Genomic DNA, 19,717 nt, shown 5'->3' on the forward strand with positions numbered 1-19,717 from the left:
TACCAAAAAATAAAATAAAATAAATAATAGAATAAATAAAAATAAAGGCCAGGTCAGCAAACTGTCTCACTATTTAATGGGACTAGCTCCTCAGTTCTACTCAGGTACACCATGAGAGAAGAAGCTCTTCTTGGTTTTGTTGCAAGCCCAGGGCAGATGACACAAGGCCTGACAGATTCCCCAGAACCTGTGTGCCCTTAGCATCCATTAGGAAGTCCACCAGCCTGAATGCTCCCTGCCGTCCTTACACCTCCATTGTGCAAATATACACACTCCTCAGTTGGACCCTGCTCAGTCTTATCATCTCATCTTTCTATCTGGTGACATTTTTCCCAGGGGAGTACGGGTCCTGGTAAGTCGTGGAAAATTGTGGAAGTAATGATATCAACATAAGTCCCCTCATCTTCTAGAGGCAAGTGATAGCAGACAGAGGCCTTACCAGTGATGTTTGCGAGTTGTAACTCCAAATTTGGCAGTGCATTCATAGCAGTTGGAGCCATCACACCATGGAGGCTCCTTGGACAGCATATCTGTAACACAGAGAAGACTAGTTCCTGTCAAATAGTGACTGTGCCAATGAAGTCATGGAAACAGTCTAAGAAAGAAACCAGGGCCAGGATTTAGCTTAGTGGTTCCATTGCCTCGCAAGTGCAAGGTCCTGAGTTCGATCCCTGGTACCACAAAAAAAAAGGAAGAAAGCAGCACACTGCTGAATGACACGAGGGAAGAGGGGTGATATATTCTAACTGGGTCAGGGAAAGCTTCCCACAGACTATGGAGACTTAGCACTCACCAGGCAGGCTGGGGAGGAGACAACGCTGTTCAAGGCGGTGGAACAGCAGTATGGGGGCTGGGGGAGGGGGGTACATACAGCAAGGGCTGGCTGGAGTGTAAGGCACAGTGCAGAGGCAGCAGGTACCACACAACTAAAAAGACTTGGAGGACCCAAATGGTCAGGGGAGCATGGGAGATAGACAAGGGAAGCTCAGGAGGAAGAATCTGGTAGATCTGAGAACTGAATAGGAGTGTTAGATATGAGAGGGAGGCAGGGAGTAGGATGGAAACAAAGGCATTCCCAGGTTTCTAGATGGACTGGCTGAGTTTGGTGGGGCCACCATAGAGAAGAGACAGAGAAAGTGCTAAAGCAGATGAGTGTTCGTGGTGATAACAACAACCACTAGTATTTATGTAATGGGCTCTAACTGCACACCGGGCACTGTGCTTATGCTCCATACAGAGTAACTGAGCTCAAGGGGACAGAATGACATATGGTTAGTCACACTGAGCACTTTCTAATACCAGCACTGTTATAGGCACCCGCTCTGAGCTCTCAAAAGGCCAACCAAGTGCTGGGCAAAGGAAAAAGTTAAAGTAGACTAGGTATCACGAACACTATGCTTTTAAAATATTTTAAGTGGCATGTAATAATAGTACTTATTTGAGGTATAGTGTGATGATTCAATAGATGTATATAAGGTAATGATCAAATCAGAGTAATTAGCATTTCCTTCTCCATATATAAGTATTTTTTTGTGTTGGGAACCTTCAAACCCCTTTCTTCTCCTTCTTTATAAAATCTATAATAAATCACTGTAGACTTCAGTCACTTTACAATGCTGTAGCACACCAGTACTTACTCCTACCCAATTCTGGTGCTATTCACCTCCCTGTTTCCCCTATTCCTTTCTGTTTCCAGTCTCTAGTGACCACTATTCTACTCTCTATGTCTATGAAATCAGCTTCCTTAGCTTCCACAAGAGAAAGCATATGGTTTCCTTTTCTGCTTGGCTTATTTCACTTAGCATAATATCCTCCAGTTCACCCATCTTGCTGCAAATAGCTAGACTTATCTTTGTTTGTTTTTATTGGTTTTTTTTTTGTACCAGGGATCGAACTCGGGTCCTTGCACTTGCACAGCAGGCGATTTTTTTTTTTTTGGTACTGGGGATCGAACTTGGGTTCTTGCACTTGCGCAGCAGGCGGCGAAACCACTGAGCTAAATCCCTGGCCCAGCTAGACTTATCTTTATTTCTGGCTGAAGAGAACTCCATCGTGCACATAGATACATTTCTCTATTCATCTATCCATCCATAGGTGGAAACCTCTGGTGCTTGCACATCTTGCTTCTGAAACCCCATCCTTCAATGCAGCTCTGCCACAACCAGCTTTGTGACCTAGGCCAACCACCTACACCAAGATCACACTACCATTAAGTACTTCTGAGCTTTCCTGCTTATTGGTCTCCATTCTGGGTGATAACAAAGCCTAGGCACTCAAGGTATTCTGATTCTTGCTATTATGCCTCAACAAGAAGGAGTAAAAACAAGCAAATAAAAAATCAAGGGTTCTCAAAAGAGTTAAAAGCATCATACCACACTGATATATGCACACCCATGTTAATAACAGCACAGTTTATAGTAGCTAAATCTTGGAAACAAAACATGCCCATCAGCTGATGAATGGATAAAGAAAATGTGGCATTTATATACAATAGAGTACTACTCTGCCATAAAGAAGGATAAACTTGAATCATTTTTAGGTAAATAGATGCAACTTGAGAACATAATGTTAAGTGAAATAAATTAAGACACACAAGTTTATCAGCTCTTTTTTTTTTTTTTTTTTTGGTACCAGGGATCGAACTTGGGTCCTTGCACTTGCGCAGCAGGCGGTGAAACCACTGAGCTAAATCCCCGGCCCAAGACACATAAGTTTAAATATATTGTTTCTCTTATGTGAGAAACCCAAAGGGGTAAATAAGAAACAAAACAGGGACAGATACGAGAAGTAGGAAGAACATGTTCAAATTCGAAGGGGAATAAGGGAGGCAGTAAGGAGAAAGGAAGAAGAGAAAAGGGATTTAAAAACAAGAATGGAACAGAAAAAATGGAAACAAAGCTTTTGTAAATGGGGAGAAGAAGGGTTGAAGGTAGGGGAAAAAAAAGAATTAAGACATATTATGTACATGTACAAATCCCTATGATGAATGTGATCATTATGTTTGGCAAATAGGTACTAATAAAAATTTAAAGAAAACCAAGAGTGAAGAACTGCTCTCCAAAAATGGAGCCTGGAAAAGGAAGAGTTGGTGAGGGCTGAAGCTTAAGGCCCTTTTGAAGGCTACAGAGACTGATGCAGCCAAAAGAGGGCAAGGTTGCCGGGGATTTAGCTCAGTGGTTCCACCGCCTGCCTCATCGAGGACCCAGGTTCAATCCCGGTACCAAAAAAAAAAGGGCAAGGTGCAAGAGACATGGTCAGGGTGATCTGCCTAAAGCTTATGGATTTCTAGAGGGTTCAGGAGAAGTAGGTAATAGACAGGCGCCCCAAAGCAAAGTATTCTGAAAAGAGAATGTTAGCAGTGACTCTCAACATCATTCAAAGGCCCTTCATCCCATTCACAGAAACTGCTGGTTCAGATCTTAAAGATCACCAGTACACCTAGATAATCAATACTGTACAAGATATATCATGTACAGGTACAAATTCACATATTATCATTATGTATATCTAAAATGTACCAATAAATGTTTTGCTTTAAAAAAAACATTGTAATTGATTTTGCAATAAAGAGCAAATCACACACCACTTACCTAGTAGTCTAAATAGAAGTTGCTTGGTGGCAACCTGGTAATTGAAAATGTTGACTCCTTGGTTATTATTCACTCCCAGGCGAGCCCCAGATCGGACAATGGCACGGCACAAGTTGGCATTCCCTTTCATGTATGCTAAGAGCAACACTGGAAAACAAGACCAAATGTAAGGCTACTTTCCACCCGGCTCCAGCCTGCCACTGCCAAAGGGTGGTGGAGGATAGCTGAGGGCCAGACATTTGTTAGTAAGTCCAGACAGACATAGGGGGCCAAGGCTCTGGTGGGACCTCCATGAGGATCCATAGATACTGTGGGTAGCTAGAGTGACCACGAAAGAGACCACTGCTTTTTCTTTTTTTGTTCTTGAGACAGGGTCTCACTGTAGTTCAGGCTGGCCTTGAACTTGTGATCCTTTTGTCCCACCCTCCTGAGTGCTGGGATGGTATGTGTGTTCCACCACACCTGGCACCTGCTGCTTTTTCAAAGCATGTCAACATACTCTACAGCACACTTCCTCCTCCTGAAGTACTGGGAGGTGTTTGTTTATCTTCTTTCTCTGTTGGAATTCAGGATCTTGGGAAGGACCCTAGTTAACCCGGAATAAAAGGCAAACAAAGGCAATAAAAACAGAGAGGCAGGCCTCTTTGGACACAGATATGGCTAGAGCCTAGATGCACTTGAGCAGTCAGATACTCCAAATGTCACAACAGGGTTGTGGCACAGATACTGAGTTTAGCCAAAATGCACTGAGCTGAGTGCCCTGAAATAATGACCTTGTTTTTCCAAGAAGCAAGGCATGCAAATGGGATAGGACATACAAACACTTTAGTACATACCTGTGTTTCCTTCTGTATCTGGCTTATCTAGAGGATACTCAGGCATGCACTCTAAAAAGAGATCAAAGATGGCTGCTGCATTCTCTTTGCCATACTGTCCCAAAATGTGCAGTGGTGACTGGCCTCTGATAAAACAAGTTGGAAAAGTTAGGTAGGTACCTGCTATGGCCATCACAAAAGATAAAGAATTTTCTGAATTCCATGATGCAGGGTAAATCTACAAGAAGTTAGCAGGTCATAAAACTTTTTCTAAAAAGTATTTGTTACAAAGCCAAAAATACCAGGGAACCAAAAGCTGATGAGTTTTGCAGCATGCTGGAGGGGATGCACTGGTTATCACTAGCTCTGAAGAGCAGCCAGTGACCCAGAGTCCTGGTCTCTGCTGCGGACAACTCACCTCAGATTAAAGGCTTCAGCGTCTACTGTGCACTCTGTCAGGAGAACCCGGATGTTGTTGAGCCGACCATGCATGACAGCGAGATGAAGGGCTGGGAAGTAAATCCTCTTATTGTACAAGCCCAGAAGTACATGCAGAAAAACCTCAGTTCCTCCCCACCCTCACCAACACGCTCTAAATGGGACTCAGTCAGATCTGTGACTGGTGCACAGGACTATCCCCTCCTGCCTTTACTGCCCTTAAAGAATGAGTCATAAATGCAATCTCACAAGCCTTTGCTTCCAGCTTCAGAAGCTCCGAAGATGAGATTTAATAGTTTCACAAGAAGCTCTCCCACCTTTGTTTTGTTTGAGACAGGGTCTCACTATTTAGTTCAGGCTGGCCTTGAACTCACAGTAATCCTCCTGCCTCAGCCTCCCAAGTGCACACACCACCATGCCCAGCTAAAGGAGCCCCTTTAGGCTTCCAGAGTTACCAGTTAGATTGGGAGGCCACCCAAGACCTGGTCAGTGGAAGGAGTCATGCCTTGTCCAGAGTATTTCCTGTCACAGTTCTGTTCCTATATAATCCAACCTCCCTGAGGAGGAGCAGATGCAAGGGTGTGGCACACCTCCAGTCCTTAGAAAGGAGGGATCGCTCACTGCATGCGGCAGTGCACAGAGCGGTGACTGAAATTACCATTATTTCCATTCTCATCCACAGCAGCAAAGTCCACTGCATTCTCTAGAAGGACTGAGCAGATGGTCGGCAGGTCCTGCTGGGCAGCAAGATGGAGGGCAGTCTGACGGTGCTTGGTTAATTCATTCACCTTGGCTCCTGCAAGAAGCTGTTGAAGTTGATTACTTGAGCAGCCTTTCTAACACAATCAAGGTCCCACTTAAGGGGCCTATCCTACTTGTCCTCTGATTCCACCAAGATTGATGGTCTGCCCTGCTTGCAAAGCTGGGTGCCGAGGATCTCACACATACTACTGGTGAGGCAAAACCAGCAGAACTGGCTGGGCATGGTGGCCCATGCCTATAATCCCAGCACTCAGGAGGCTGAGGCAGGAGGTTTGCCAAGAGTCTGAGGCCAGCCTGGGCAACACAGTTCATGGCCAGCCTAAACTACATAGCAAGACCTTGTCTCAAAAAACAAAACAAGCTGCCTGCTGCGTAAGCGCAAGGACCCGAGTTCAATCCCGGTACCAAAACAAAACAAAACAAAACAAAAAACAGCAAAATCTGCATCAAGGGCAAACTAGCACTTATGTACCAAAATGTTCAATAGGTATTCCCTGAGACATAGAAATTCTACTTCTAGGATATTGGTATATAAAAACCACACAGGCCTGCAACAATATTCACTGTACTATATAAGGTTATCCACTGCTTGTAAAGCCCAGTGGCAAGAAGGGTTTGGTTGTAAAAAAAATTACAGTGTATTCAATGAAATAACATAGCTATATATTAACATGGAAAGATGTTGACAATACAGTAAGTTAAAAAAAAACCCAAACAGACAAAAACTGTTCTTCCCCTCAACTTGCAGCCTAAGGAGCCTGGCAGGAACAAGACTTCTAAAGAGCAGACATGTCTGGAAGTACAAGGCCATTTCTGTTGGAGCTCTGGAACCAAATGGAGCGCCCAGTTCTTAAAACTGAAGGCATCAGCCATACATGGTGGTGCAAGCTTATACACTAATCCCAACACTCTGGGAAGCTGAGACATGATTGCAAGTTGCCAGCTTCGGAAATTTCATGACTTGGTAAGACCCTGTCTCAAAATTTTTAAAGGGGCTGGGGATATAGCTCAATGTGAAGGCCCTGGGTTCAATCCCCAGAACTGCAAACAAAAAACAAAACAAAACAAAACTTGAAGGTGATATTCTTATGTGTACAAAGCAAAGAACAACCAGTGATTCTTGTGGCAAACTGAAAAACCCCGAGTCATCTAGGGAAAGGTAACTCCTGTCCATGGAGACAGTGACATGGTTCATGTGAAATTCTGAAGAACATTCCTGCTAAGCCAACTGGGCACAGCCCTGTGTGATGCTGCACCCTTCAAGGATTTAAAGTAATGAGAAATAAACAAGCACAGGTGGATTTGTGCTCTTGAAAAGAAAAGCAAATTATAAGGTATGAATCCAATTGGAGAGAGACAGAGATGTATATGCACACAGAGAAACACAAATTTTAAATGTATTTAAAAGCATAAATAGTCACATGCTGCTAATGACACTTCAGTCAGTACACACACAGTAGTGAGATGCTGGGGTAGGGTTTTATTGCCTAGGGACATTGTAGCTGTCTTTGGGTAAGCATGTTCTATGAAGTTGGCCCAATGACAAAAATGCCCAAGGATGAAATTCTCCAAACAAGACTCCATAATTAGCAATAAGTGTATAACAAACTCAGGGGAGTTGGGAGTGAAAGAGAAATACTTTTCCCTTATGTGCTTTAATTTTTCCCACAAGCTATGTAGTGTTTATATTTTCTAAAAGACCACAAAGAATTACAGATTCAAAAACAAGAAGAATCTTTAAATAATATCTTGACCATTCATTTAGTATCTGAAGTTTACTCATCATCCACTTTCTGACAGTTTCAAAGACAGTCGCTGTTAACAGAAAATACTCTGTCGTTTGCAGTCAGAGCCCAGTTTGTCGTTCCCTGAGGTATGTGGCACCACTGGTTCTTCTGTGTGCACAGGCACCTGCCTCTGGGAATCTAGGCACCCGTCAGCTGCTCATGTTCTCCCCCAGACTTGAGTCCTGATCCCCTCAGACCCTGTGTACCTGATCACTCATAGACAAGACATACCATAAGTAGCCACAGGACGCTCCAGACAGGGCATACAGAGGTATATTCATGGTCACTAGTGCTAGACCAGGGATCACAGCTAACCCCAAGGCTAGTTGGGGGGTGGGGCATGCAGGCCAGTGTGACATTATTTCACTGTGAACAGGTTCAAACATTATGCTGTGCCAATTCAGAGAGGAAGCAGCACATAGCTACTGTCTGAAAGGTCAGCTGTTACTAGGCTCCTCTATCACCTGTGAGGTCAGGCCTTAGTAAGGCAGGAACACAACCTTGGTGAAGGACCTTAAACCTCCACAGGCTCTGAGGTGGCAGACTGACTGATGAACACAAGGCCTGTTTGCCTACTCCTTAGAGGCCAATCCCACCTCCTAGCTGCTTCCCCACAAGAAGCAGGTACCTGATGCCATCAGATCCACCTCCTCCATCACTCTCCAGTTCCCCCGCCACACCTTGTTTCCTGATCACATTGGCCTAGACCTCAAAATTCACTCTGGCTTTTCATAGTACCTGGCAAAACACGTGTGAGGATAAAGTCTGTGTATACCCTATAGTGTGTTACATGCAACAATGTTCTGTGTCACTTACCAAATTGCGGACAATAATCTCTGAGCCTGCTTGGACAGCAAGGTGCAAAGGGGTTAACTTGGAAGCATCCTGGACTCTGGAATTCACATTAGCGTGGACACTGATTAGGAACAGGACACTTTCAATATCAGAGTTCTGAACTGCCACATGAAGAAAATTCCGGCCCTTGTTATCCACCTAAGGCAATAAATGGAAAAAAAAAATTAGCAGGTTCCTTTTTTTTTTTTCGTACCAGGGATCAAACTCGGGTCCTTGCACTTGAAGGGCAGGCAGCAGAACCACTGAGCTAAATCCCCAGCCCCTAGCAGGTTCCTTTTAAAGAATGACTCTTGAGCATCCAGCAGTTGCAAGGATCATGGAAGAGGTCATAATGTAATCTTTTCCTTAGTTCCAGAAATTCCCTCCCAAGAACCAAGTTCCCTCCGAAGAACCAACATTAAATGCCACCCCCTTCCTATACTCCACCCACCACAGACCCTTTCTATCATCTCTGCACATACACGTGCATGGTCACATCCGCATGGTCAGGGACAAGGAGCCACGGCACTGATCCAAGCTACCCTGTCATTTTCCTGCAGCAAAAACTGGACGTGAAAAGCCAAGAAAGACAATAACCTAAAGGACAGGGAAAGGAATGCAAGGTATAGGGGTGCTTGGAGAGAAGCAAAGGTAGACATTAGCCTTGAGAGTCTCTGCTTCAGCTAAACCAAGCACCCAGTGCCCTAATACCATAGGTGCAATGCCAGCTTGTCCCTTGACCAGTGAAACAAAGGCTTCAGAAATTTGGGGGAAGTTTCTTCTTTTTCTGAGCTAGAAGATAATACACAATGCTGGAGGTAGTCAGCAGCATGCCACAGACTTTGCTCCACTAATGTAAAGCAGATAGAGCTCGCTCAAATCAAACCACACTGTATTCTATCATTGCAATAGCTGTCGTTAGTATGAGTGCTCCGGTGGAAGTGAGAGAGACACCACATCTCAACACACACTCGTTACCTCCCACATACAGGTCAACAGAATCTGCTAGTGTAACAATGTATCTGCAAAGGACCTGGAGCAACAGCACCAGTTTCATGCTAGACACAGAATGAGATGTGAGATAAATATCTCCATTTGTGAAGATTTTACACTCTCTAAGCAAGGGTGAGGTTAATACCTAGCAATCCAGTCACATGAAAATAGAAGAAGAAGAAAGAAGAAAGAAGAAGAAAAAAGAAAATACTGAAGAAAAACAAGGTACAAAAGCCCAAAATATCAAGCAATAATCTTCCCCATACTAGGACTGCATTTTGCTCAAGCCCCACATTTTCATTTCACCTTCACAAATGGCTTTCTATATCTTAGCAGTATGCTACGTGGTGACTGGAGAATCACAGGGGTTTGTGGGTCTGACTTGACAAACCCATTCCAGCTCCTGCCTCAGATCAGTCATTATGGTCATTTCCTACCCACTCTGTTGTAGATCAACAGGGAACAATCTAGATTTAACAAATGATAAAGAACTGCAGAGAACAAAAACAACTGAGCATGCTAAACTGAGTAACAACTTAACTCCTCTAAAACATCCAATACCACAACACAAACTCTTCCATCTCAATTTCAGTCTTTTAAAGACAGTCATCAGTAGGTCAGTTAGCCAGCAGAAGCAGAGTATGAGGTCAGCTGTATGTGCCACAGAATGCCTATCACTAGGCCCAGCAAGCTCCCACTTCCACCTAAGTAGGCATCATCAGGCTGACAAACAGGGCAGTCACTTCTTAGCTAGCACTGACAGGACATCTGAATAGCCAAATCCTAGGAAAAGGAAGCATAATCTAAAAACAAATGTCTTTGTATAGAAGAGTCCTGCTTAGTTGGTGACATCTGTTTAGTCTCCACATAAGAGTTCTGTTCTAGAGAATGGCAGGTGTTGGTCACTCACCTGCTCAGCAGCCCCAGACTCGCGTTTTAGAATGGCTTCGGCTGCCTTATTGTTCTTATAAGTCATGGCACAGGCAAATGGGGTCAGTCCTTGTCTGTCCCGTACATTCAAGTGGATATCAGGGTGAGAAATCAACAACTGAATGATGACACTGTGTTGGTTGCTGATGGCCACATGGACAGGTGTTCTTCCTTCTGCATCCTAGGGGAACAAGATTTCTATGTCAAATTGAGATAAAACTCAGGAAAAATATAAAGACAGATAACTTTTGGATCAAATTTTGGTTATGAGAATAAACACTTCCAACCTGTGTTTGAAATCAGCTTGTAGAAGGCCAAACACAGAAATGACTGGAAGCTACTTCCTATCACACTATGTTCCAGTGTTTCAGTGGCAACAGTGGGCCCATCACAAATATATTGGCTTTAGAAGACCTGCAGGGATTCTCTGCTCCAAGTTACATTGCCCTTATCTGATTACAGGGCATCAGATATAAATCTTCCCAGACCAGAATGTTGTAAAGCATCAAGGACCAGAACTGAGGGTGCTCAACTGAGTTAATGAACATTGTCCCGAACACCATATTTGGTTTGGGACTAACCCAAGTCTCAGAGGAAATCTCTTAATAGAGGAACAGTAGACAAAGAACAAGATAAAACTAACTTTCCTCATGGTATTTAGGGACAAAGGGAGCGAGAAGAAAACCTGAAATCATTTCAATTGCTAGATAGGCTGTATAACTCAGAGAGTGTTACTTCACCTGTCATACCAAACCCCTGTTATGGTAAAGCAAAGGCCTGCAACTGGTGACTTTTGAAGTCCCTTTCTGCAGGAGATTTCCGTGTATAAGCACTGACTTCATTGGAAAAAGAGAAACTACATACCTGTGCATTTACATTGGCGCCAAATTCCAGAAGACACTGCACTGTCTCTTCCAGCCCCCACGAGGCTGCCAAATGCAAAGGGGTCTGCCCATCCCTGGCCTCTTCCTCTCCTTCTCCATCAGCACCTGGTTGTCTGGGACTATTCACATCACAGCCACTGAAAGGAATGAGGCAACAGAAGGAAGGACATGTATCACCTGGCCTGCAGGCAAGCAGCCTCATGTACCCCAACAAAAAAGCTGCTGGTGCCAGAATGTGCTCTCCTTGGGCCTTGATCTCAAATACTGGAGTGGAGGTCCCACTGCCATAGATTCTTTTGCAATTGGTCTTGGGGGCAACCTGGGATCAGAATAGTTACAACCTCCCTTGGAAATATGCAAATATTTAAGTTTGAGGAGCACCACTCTAAAGCTTTCCTGAATCACTTTGCCTGCCACATATCCCACACTCTGAGGGGCACAGAACTTGTTATGGTGTATGTGTCTAGGTGGTAGCAAGCAGATGCCATCTGGTCTCCTCTGCCTTAGCCTCTTGGCTTTGCAATGGGAACTGGTCTGACTCGACTGCAGGAACTATGTAGCTTCCCAAACAGGATGGTAGCTCTTTTTAGTCTTTGATTCTGGCAAGTGAGCCCCTCCCCTCACAGCTGAGCTGGGCTTTGGCTAAGTTGACATGACAGAACAGTGATTCTGGTGGTCTTAATTATGAAGGTCAAGCCAGCTGTGGGTATGTCTAGACTGGAGATGGATTAACATCAGAAAAGAGCCAGTTTGTAATAAGCTGAACACAATTTCAAGAGATACTTGTGCTTCACAGACCTGCGAATAAGAAAGCAGGCAGTGGACTCATTGTTTTCATCAATGGCTCTATGCAAGAGTGTTTGAAGGCACCCGCTCGGTCCTGGACCCCAACATGTGGCATCACAACCATGTCTGACCTGCAAAAAACAAAAGTTTCTCACAAACACTGTCAACCAAAAGTGAAAATTTTTATTACCAAGTCTGAGTTTTATGTACATCATTAGATCCATTTTTCAGGTAAGATATGGTTGATATTTAACCGATAATTACTTTAATCTGAATAATTATTAGTTTTACAAACAGTGATTCAAATCTGTTCCGTGCAAGGTCTTGCACCAGGTCCTATGGGATGGGTCTGGGGATGTTTAATTAGTGCCTCTAGAGCTGTGCTGCAAAAGGGACAGAAAACACAGGTACCTGCCTACCCATGTACTCATCAGCCCCCAGCAACACTCAACTGTAATTACCAGGCAATCTCCCCAGGTGTGAAATGTCTTAGTATCAATAGCAGGCCCTTTAGAGCTAAAAAGAAATTCCACGGTTTGTCTCTACTGTTGGGGACCTGTCTTGCAAACAAGATAGAAAATCTTGAGATTTAGGAATCTATGGCTATGGCAATTATGAGGACAGGCCCACATCAAATCAACAACCCCAGGAGAAGACTCCTGAACAAATAGCTCTACTCTTTTGCTTCTTGGTGGCCTTCTTTTTTGGGGGGGGGGGGTGTGACTGGGGATCGAACTTGGGTCCCTGCGCTTATAAGGCAGGCGGTGGAACCACTGAGCTAAATCCTTGGCCCTAGGTGGCCTTCTTTTTTTTTTTTTGATACTGGGGATTGAACTCAGGCCCTTGAGCTTGCGCAGCAGGTGGTGAAACCACTGAGCTAAATCCCCAGCCCATAGGTGGCCTTCTTGATAAAGATGGCCTCAAAACAAAAGTGTTAGCCAAGACCATGCTGAACTGTTTTATTTGTTAACATGACTTTTTGTTTGTTCTCAACCCAATTTGTTATTTGGCAGATCTCTTGCTCCTGTGACTGTATCTAGGCACCAAATTCATCTCTGACATAAAATACTCCCATCTGTTAACAGAGGCTAACATTATGTTTGTTGTTTGTCTCACCAGAGTGGATGCGATGTCTTCCAGATTATTTGCCAATGCAAGCCACAGTGGGGGGTCCCCTTTCTCATCTGAAACAGACATGTCAGCTCCTCGGGTGCACATGGCATCAACCACAAGTGGAAGCTGATTTCTGATGGCCAGCTGAAGGGCAGTCTCCCCATCCTGAGTCCTGCTAGAACATGCACACCAAAACCAAAACCAAAGTCTGTAGCTAGAGCCAAAGGACAAAGGGTGCCCTCCTATGTATTCTGGAAATCCAGATTCCACTATATCCCTTATATATACTTCACTCACAAGCATTGAAATTTTCTCAGGGAAATGAAACCTGTCAATAGTGTTTGTTTCTTCTGCCTTTTTAGAAAACAGAGCCACCCAGACAGCTCCGGGATACATAGGCGAGTGTTGGGACTGCACGGCCTCCACTGCTCTTGGAGCAGAAGTCTGGCCTGACCTACTGCCCAATTTCTATCCAGAGTTGTTGATTTTAAAAAGTAACAAAATCCAAGGTAGTTTTACTTTAGCTTCCTTAAGAATTTTTGAAGTGAGTGGGCAGCAGGAATTAGATTTTCCTTTCTGTTTTATATTATACAACAAATAAATTAATCTTGAAAAAAAGAAAATATAACCACCCTATTGCAGCCAGATGGTAAATGGCCAGCATCCCAACCTGCTGAAATCTTACAGGAATACAACTCCTTTTAATAGCAAGCATCTTAATAAAACACCACCACTCCAGTTACCCATTTGACAAGAGTTCTTTGTTCCACTCAATTATCTAGGCTCAAACCGACATTGAAAATAGCGATGAGTTCCTTTGAAAAGTCAACCACAACAAAAATTTAACTCTGTGTCTTTTTCTCCCTTAAGCCTGTCTGAAGTTTATCTGTTGGGATGTTCTTTATAACTGAAATTCTTATTTAAGAACTGATTTTGGATTGTCTTTTATAAGCAAATTCATGGAATGCTATGCACTGACCCTGAGACATTCCAATGAAAGTTTAGTTCCCCTTCTCCATCCCACAAGTCTACCAATTATATTCAGTTTACAACTGTGCATTGTACTTTTTGAGAGCCACTGTTTTCATTCCTTAATTTAAGAAGGAATAAAAATATTTTTTATACAGCCAGGCGTAGTGGCTCATGCCTGTAATCCCAGCACTTGGGAGGCTGAGGCAGGAGGATCGAAGGGAGTTCAGGGCCAGCCTGAATGAACTACAAAGGGAGACCCCGCCTCAAAAAACAAAAAAAAAAAACAAAAAAATTTTTTTTTGTTTTTTTTCTATGAACAACGTTATGCTTTTGAACTATCTCAGTAGTGACCTGGCGTTATAGCGGAAAGCACAGTCTCATCCCACCTGACATTTATATCTGCTTGATGCTCCAAGAGGAACAGTGCACTCTTGCTGTCTTGCCGCTGGATGGCCATGTGCAGCAGAGTCTGCCCATCTGACATGGTGTCATTGATGGAAGCCCCGGAGCCCAGCAGCTGGGCTGCAATCGTGTGCATGCCTAGGAAATAAACAAGCCCTGATTAAGGCATGCTCAGCTTTCCCTACTTTCTCAACATCTTACTACAACAAATATATCCCCTTAACTTCTCAAAGCCAGCATTTCCCACTGGATGTTATAGGTCCAACCCACACAAAAAGGTTACTTTACAACCAAACCATTAGCCCCACTCATCCCACTTATCCACCCACCTACACTTCTGACATCGATTTGCCTGCAGACATCAATAGCCTGAGGCACAGCCTTACCAGTCCATAATGCCAGGCCCAGCACAGTCTGGTCTCGGGAATCCTTGAGGCTAAAGTCCGGGATAATTTGCAAGTTGTTGGTAGCATGAAGAGCATTGGCTACATTTTTTTAAAAGAAAAGAATACTTAATTTCTAAGCATGCAACAGAGCAAGAATTCAGTTTCAAATTGACTAACTTGCTATTCAAAGAGAACAGATAAATCTTTTTGTGGGAAGTAGAAGCCCAATACTTTGAAGCAAAGTTTATATGGGAAATAAACTTTTTAAAGCTTAAAACAAGCTGGGCATGGTGGCACACACCTATAATCCCAGCACTTGGGAGACTGAGGATTTCTGTGAGTTCAAGACCAGCCTGAACTACATAGCAAGACCTTATCTCAAAACAAAACAAAAACAATAAACAAACAACAATAAAAACTTAAAACACTCTTCACATAAAGAAGCCCAACTCCACTACAGAAACATACCTTTATTACATGACTACTAAAAATAAGATTAAAACAATGCCCTGACAATGTTCTCCTTACTCTTAAAAACTTAAAACTCCTGGGCCGGGGATTTAGGTCAGTGGTTCTGGCGCCTGCCTCGCAAGCACAAGGTCCTGAGTTCGATCCCGAGTACCACCCCCACCAAAAAAAATCTTAAAATTCCTATAAGGACCAAGAAAAAAGCACATTCTACCTAAAACCTTATTTCTGACCGGAAGAACAATGCTTAAGAAGTGCCGGACTGCTGAGAACTGAGGCAAGAGTAAAACAAACTTCAGCAACAGAAAGAGAAAGCCCAAGGAGGACTTTCTAAAGGAAGTGGGCCATCTCTGCTACTCAGGATCTGCCGCCCCAATACCTCCCCTCTCATGGGTCACCTCCAGGAACCTCAGGGATAGAAGTGAGGACCGACTGGCTCATGACAAACCTGCCACAGCAGGTTCTGTTTCTCAGAAACAGTTCTCACACCAAGGCAAAACTGCTCCACCTGCACTGAAATGGCCTGAAAAATACTGTGAACAAGACAGAGCAGAGTCTCTACAAACATGGATAATTTAACTTGTTTCTTTCTAATCTGGATGCCTCTTAATTCTTTCTCTTACCTCACTGCTCTAAGGCTTTTAGAACTATTAAAAAATGAAAGTGGTAAAAAAAAATGAAAGTGGGGAAAGTGGATATCCTTGGTTTCTTTCCTACCTTTAGAAACATTTTCGGCTTTTCCCTATTCACTATGACACTACCTGTGAGTTTTTCAAATATAACCTGTAGTATTTGTGGTATGTTTCTTCTACACCTAAACCTCTGTTGAGTTTTTATCATGAAGGGATGTTGACTCTTAACCAGATAATTTATCTGTATCTATATGTGTTGTATCATGTTTATTGATTTGCATATGCTGAACTCTCTAGGATGAGTCCCACTTTGCTTATGATCTTTTTTATGTGTTGTTGAATTCAGTTTGGTTATATTTACAGTTTTTACCTCTGTGTTCATAAGGGATATGGGTCTCTATTTTGGGTTTTTTTGTTACCGGGGATCAAACTTGGGACCCTTGCAGTTGTGAGGCAGGCAGTGGAACCACTGAGCTAAATCCCCGGCCCTCTATTTTGTGTTTTGTTATATCTTTGCATGGGTTGTTTTTGGTACCAGGGATTGAACTTGGGTCCTTTTGCTCTCAGGACAGGCGGTGGAACCACTGAGCTAAATCCCTGGCCCCTCTTTGCATGGTTTTGGTATCAAAGTAATAGTGACTTTGGTGTCAAATAAAAAGCTCAGAATTTCTTCCAAAAAAAAAAAAAAAAGAGCAGAGTCACAGGTTCTCACACCTTAACCTGACAGGTGAAATGAGCCGGCCCCATCCTCTATGCATACATAGGAAAACATGGCAGTCAAGAACCATCTGCTTATCTAGTTTGAACTGAAAGAATGCTTTTGGTGAGAAACTCACCAACAGAGGACACAGCACCGCAGTAATTAAGTACCCTAAGCTACCACCCACAAATCAAATTGATGGGCAAAATTCACCATTCCTTACCTTTCTGCTCAAGAATGACGGACACCACATCTGGATGATTGTAGGCAATTGCCATGTGCAGTGGCGTCTGCAGATAGACACTGTCCATGGAGCCGGTCAGGGACACAGCTGCCTTTGACAAAGACACAGCCTCTTCTGTCTGCAAGTTTGGGTTGGCACCTTGCTGCAGGAGCTCGGCCGTGAGATTGGCCAGGCCATGCTGACAAGCTGTGTGCAATGACGTCTCTCCCTGAATGCAAACAGATGGCCCAAATTTGAGCATCTACACGCTAGAAGTTCCCTTCACAAAGGGATAAAGACAGCATACGCGTCAAAAGTCAGGTCCCCAGTGCCAGCCATAGTACTTGGCTCATCCTGTCACCAGCTATGATGTGGCTCATGCCAGTCAGCCATTGGCTCATCCTGTCACTATTTCCATGGTGCGTGCGTGTGGTGTATTGGGTGTGTGGGTGTGTGTGTGTGTGTGTGTGTGTGTGGTGTATTGGGGATTAAACCCAGGACCTTTGCATGGAATTACATCCCTGGCCATTTTTCATTTTTAAAATTTTGAGACAGGGTTTTATGATGTTGCTTAAGTAGTCCAGGATGGGCTCAACTTGTGATCCTCCTGCCTCAGCCTCCCAGAGTGCTGGCATTATAGTTGTGCACCACCACATCCAGATCACTTCCATAACTTTGATTACCTTTTATATGTGACTTTACCCTTAGTTTTTCAGTGTCTTTCCAAGTACCTTCTCCAAAATGCCCTGGTTTCTTATCCTCTCCATCTCCTATAATTTCCTTAACCATCTTCACTTTGCTTTCATAATTACTTTTTTCTAATTATAAAAATCATATATGCTGATTATTATAAAATGACAACTACCACTGTAGAAAACAGAAGAGCTTCAGTCACAGCCTCAGAGGTAAGTAGTGTTAATAATAGTTTGACCACTTCTGTGATTCTCCACTAGCATCCTCCCTCCCTCTTTTTTTTTTAATACTTTTTTGAGATGGAGTCTTGCTATGTGGCCCAGGTTGGCCTTGACCTTGTGGCAGTCCTCCTGCCTCAGCCTCCTGAGTGCTGCGATTACAGGTATGCATCACCACACCCAGCTTTCCCTTCCCTCTTCCCTCCTTCCTCCCTCCCCCCTTTCTTTCTTTCAGTAGTGCATCTCCAGATACATTTATTCATGCTACAGAGTACATGATACTTATATAAGTGTACAGTGGTATTCTGTGTTCCCAACCATCTAACACAGCTTGCTTAAATTTACAGGCAGACTGATGTTTCATCTTATATGTATTCAAGTGAGGGGGTTAATGATGATCATGAGCGGGCACAGGACTTGAACCTTTTAAAGCTTTACTTGACCAGCTGTCAAGGCTGCACCAGACTGCACTGCAGACTCAGAATGGTTACCAAGCACTGCACCCCATTTCTTTTACCTGCTCGTATCAATCACATTTTGAACTTCAATAAGGACCACTTTCCCCACTTCTAAAACTTAAAAAACATTTTAATTGGTATTATAGTTTCCTGAATCAGTATTTAAAAGGCAGAAGAATATACAGTGGAAGCAAGTCTGTTATGTCTGGCACCCAGCACCTAATAATAATGGTGCCTTAGGGCTGGGGATTTAGCTCAGTGGTACCAAGCCTGACTTGCAAGCACAAGGTCCTGAGTTTGATCCATAGTACCAAAAACAAAAACAAAACAAAACAAAAAATAATGGCACCTTAAAGGAACCAGGGTTACCAATTTTTCTTTTCTTTTCTTTTTTTTGAGACAGGGTCTCCCTACATAGTTCAGACTGGTCTTGAGCTCACTATGTAGTCCAAGCTGTCCTAAACTCATGGAAATTCTCTTGCCACAGCCTCTCCCTCTCAAGTGCTAGGATCACAGGTATGCACCACCATGCCTGGCCAGGATTACCAATTTCACATTTCCCTCCACTAACAGAATATTTGCAGGAAAACACACACACAAATGTATGCATGTATACATGTCTCCATGTTTATGCATGTATGCAACCATACATACGATAGATTTTTTTTTTCATTTAAACAAATGGAAACAAATTGAACATACTGCTCTGGATCTTTCTCTTATAAATTATCATCATGGAAACAATCAATAACTCTGTAAGATGTTTTGTGAAAAAAGAGCAACATCCTACTATTCTTTTCCCTGCCCAGCCCTTCTTGGTTCCTACATATTCTCACTGGGTGTGCTTACAGTCTCCCATGGCTTCTACCAGTATCTACAAATCTAGATCTGTCAGCTAGACATCCTCACTGAATGTTTAGGAAGAATTCAACAATTGCAATGGGATTTACTTCCTCCACCCCAGTTCTTCCTCTTGGCCAGGCCCTGCCAAAACAGTTTTAATACCTCTCTTGCCCTTGTTCCTACAAACTGTAAGCTGACATGTCCATTGAATGTAATTCTGTAATTCCTCAAAATCTGTTGATTTGGTTCTAAATCCAACAAGAGAGGTCAAGACAGGTCATTGCTTGTCTAGACGATTCCCATGTGGCTCCAATCTGGACTCAATGGCACACTCATCATGCCAGCCTCCCCAGACAGCTCTCTCACACTTCTAAAATGATCAGACAGCTCTTCTATGGGATGTTTTCCCACAGGATGAAGCCCAAACATCTTAAACCAGCATTCTAGACCTTTCTTCTGTGTGGCTCTCACTTGTTTCCATGTCAGCTGTTCCTAGTGCCTCTATATCTTTTTTTTTTGGTACCAGGGATCGAACTCAGGTCCTTATGCTTGAACAGCAGGCGCCAAAACCACTGAGCTAAATCCCCGGCCCATGCCTCTATATCTTAGGTTTCATCTAGTTTTGCTATGAAGGGTATCAGAGAAGGATCAAGAAGGCATATACAGAGCCCCAGTACCAAAAAAAAAAACAGTGAATACGGGGCTGGGGATTTAGCTCAGTGGTGCTGCCGCCTACTTTGCAAGCGCAAGGTCCTGACTTTAATCCCCGGTACCAAAAAACAAACAAACT

At 43.4% G+C, this 19,717-nt stretch overlaps 2 protein-coding genes across 7 annotated transcripts in view; one reads left to right on the forward strand and one right to left on the reverse strand.

Moving 5' to 3' along the window:
• Window positions 1-8,209, forward strand: part of Cyb5d2 (cytochrome b5 domain containing 2) — a 29,120-nt gene extending 20,911 nt beyond the window's left edge. For both annotated transcript variants that reach the window (XM_087192004.1, XM_087192000.1), the window contains one exon: window positions 6,354-8,209. In XM_087192004.1, the coding sequence (XP_087048130.1) occupies window positions 6,354-6,459 (106 nt within the window). In that variant the 3' untranslated portion in view covers window positions 6,460-8,209. The remainder of the gene's footprint in view (window positions 1-6,353) is intronic.
• The window catches only part of Ankfy1 (ankyrin repeat and FYVE domain containing 1), a 97,690-nt gene that overhangs the window by 4,762 nt on the left and 73,211 nt on the right, over window positions 1-19,717 (reverse strand). For 3 of the 5 annotated variants that reach the window (XM_013076772.3, XM_087191999.1, XM_013076774.3), the window contains 13 exons: window positions 16,716-16,944; window positions 14,693-14,791; window positions 14,291-14,444; window positions 12,936-13,107; window positions 11,832-11,950; window positions 11,014-11,170; window positions 10,130-10,330; window positions 8,209-8,385; window positions 5,502-5,649; window positions 4,824-4,914; window positions 4,427-4,551; window positions 3,591-3,737; window positions 440-530 (listed from right to left, as the gene is read on the reverse strand). In XM_013076772.3, the coding sequence (XP_012932226.1) occupies window positions 440-530; window positions 3,591-3,737; window positions 4,427-4,551; window positions 4,824-4,914; window positions 5,502-5,649; window positions 8,209-8,385; window positions 10,130-10,330; window positions 11,014-11,170; window positions 11,832-11,950; window positions 12,936-13,107; window positions 14,291-14,444; window positions 14,693-14,791; window positions 16,716-16,944 (1,910 nt within the window). Of the gene's footprint in view, window positions 1-439; window positions 548-3,590; window positions 3,738-4,426; window positions 4,552-4,823; window positions 4,915-5,501; window positions 5,650-8,208; window positions 8,386-10,129; window positions 10,331-11,013; window positions 11,171-11,831; window positions 11,951-12,935; window positions 13,108-14,290; window positions 14,445-14,692; window positions 14,792-16,715; window positions 16,945-19,717 lie in introns of all 5 variants that reach the window. The other 2 variants (XM_013076773.3, XM_021238274.2) reach the window with 2 other exon arrangements.

Source organism: Heterocephalus glaber, unplaced genomic scaffold, assembly GCF_053883595.1.
Source record: "Heterocephalus glaber isolate CG9 unplaced genomic scaffold, H.glaber_assembly_v1.0 deba00001564, whole genome shotgun sequence".
NCBI classification, from domain to species: domain Eukaryota; kingdom Metazoa; phylum Chordata; class Mammalia; order Rodentia; family Bathyergidae; genus Heterocephalus; species Heterocephalus glaber.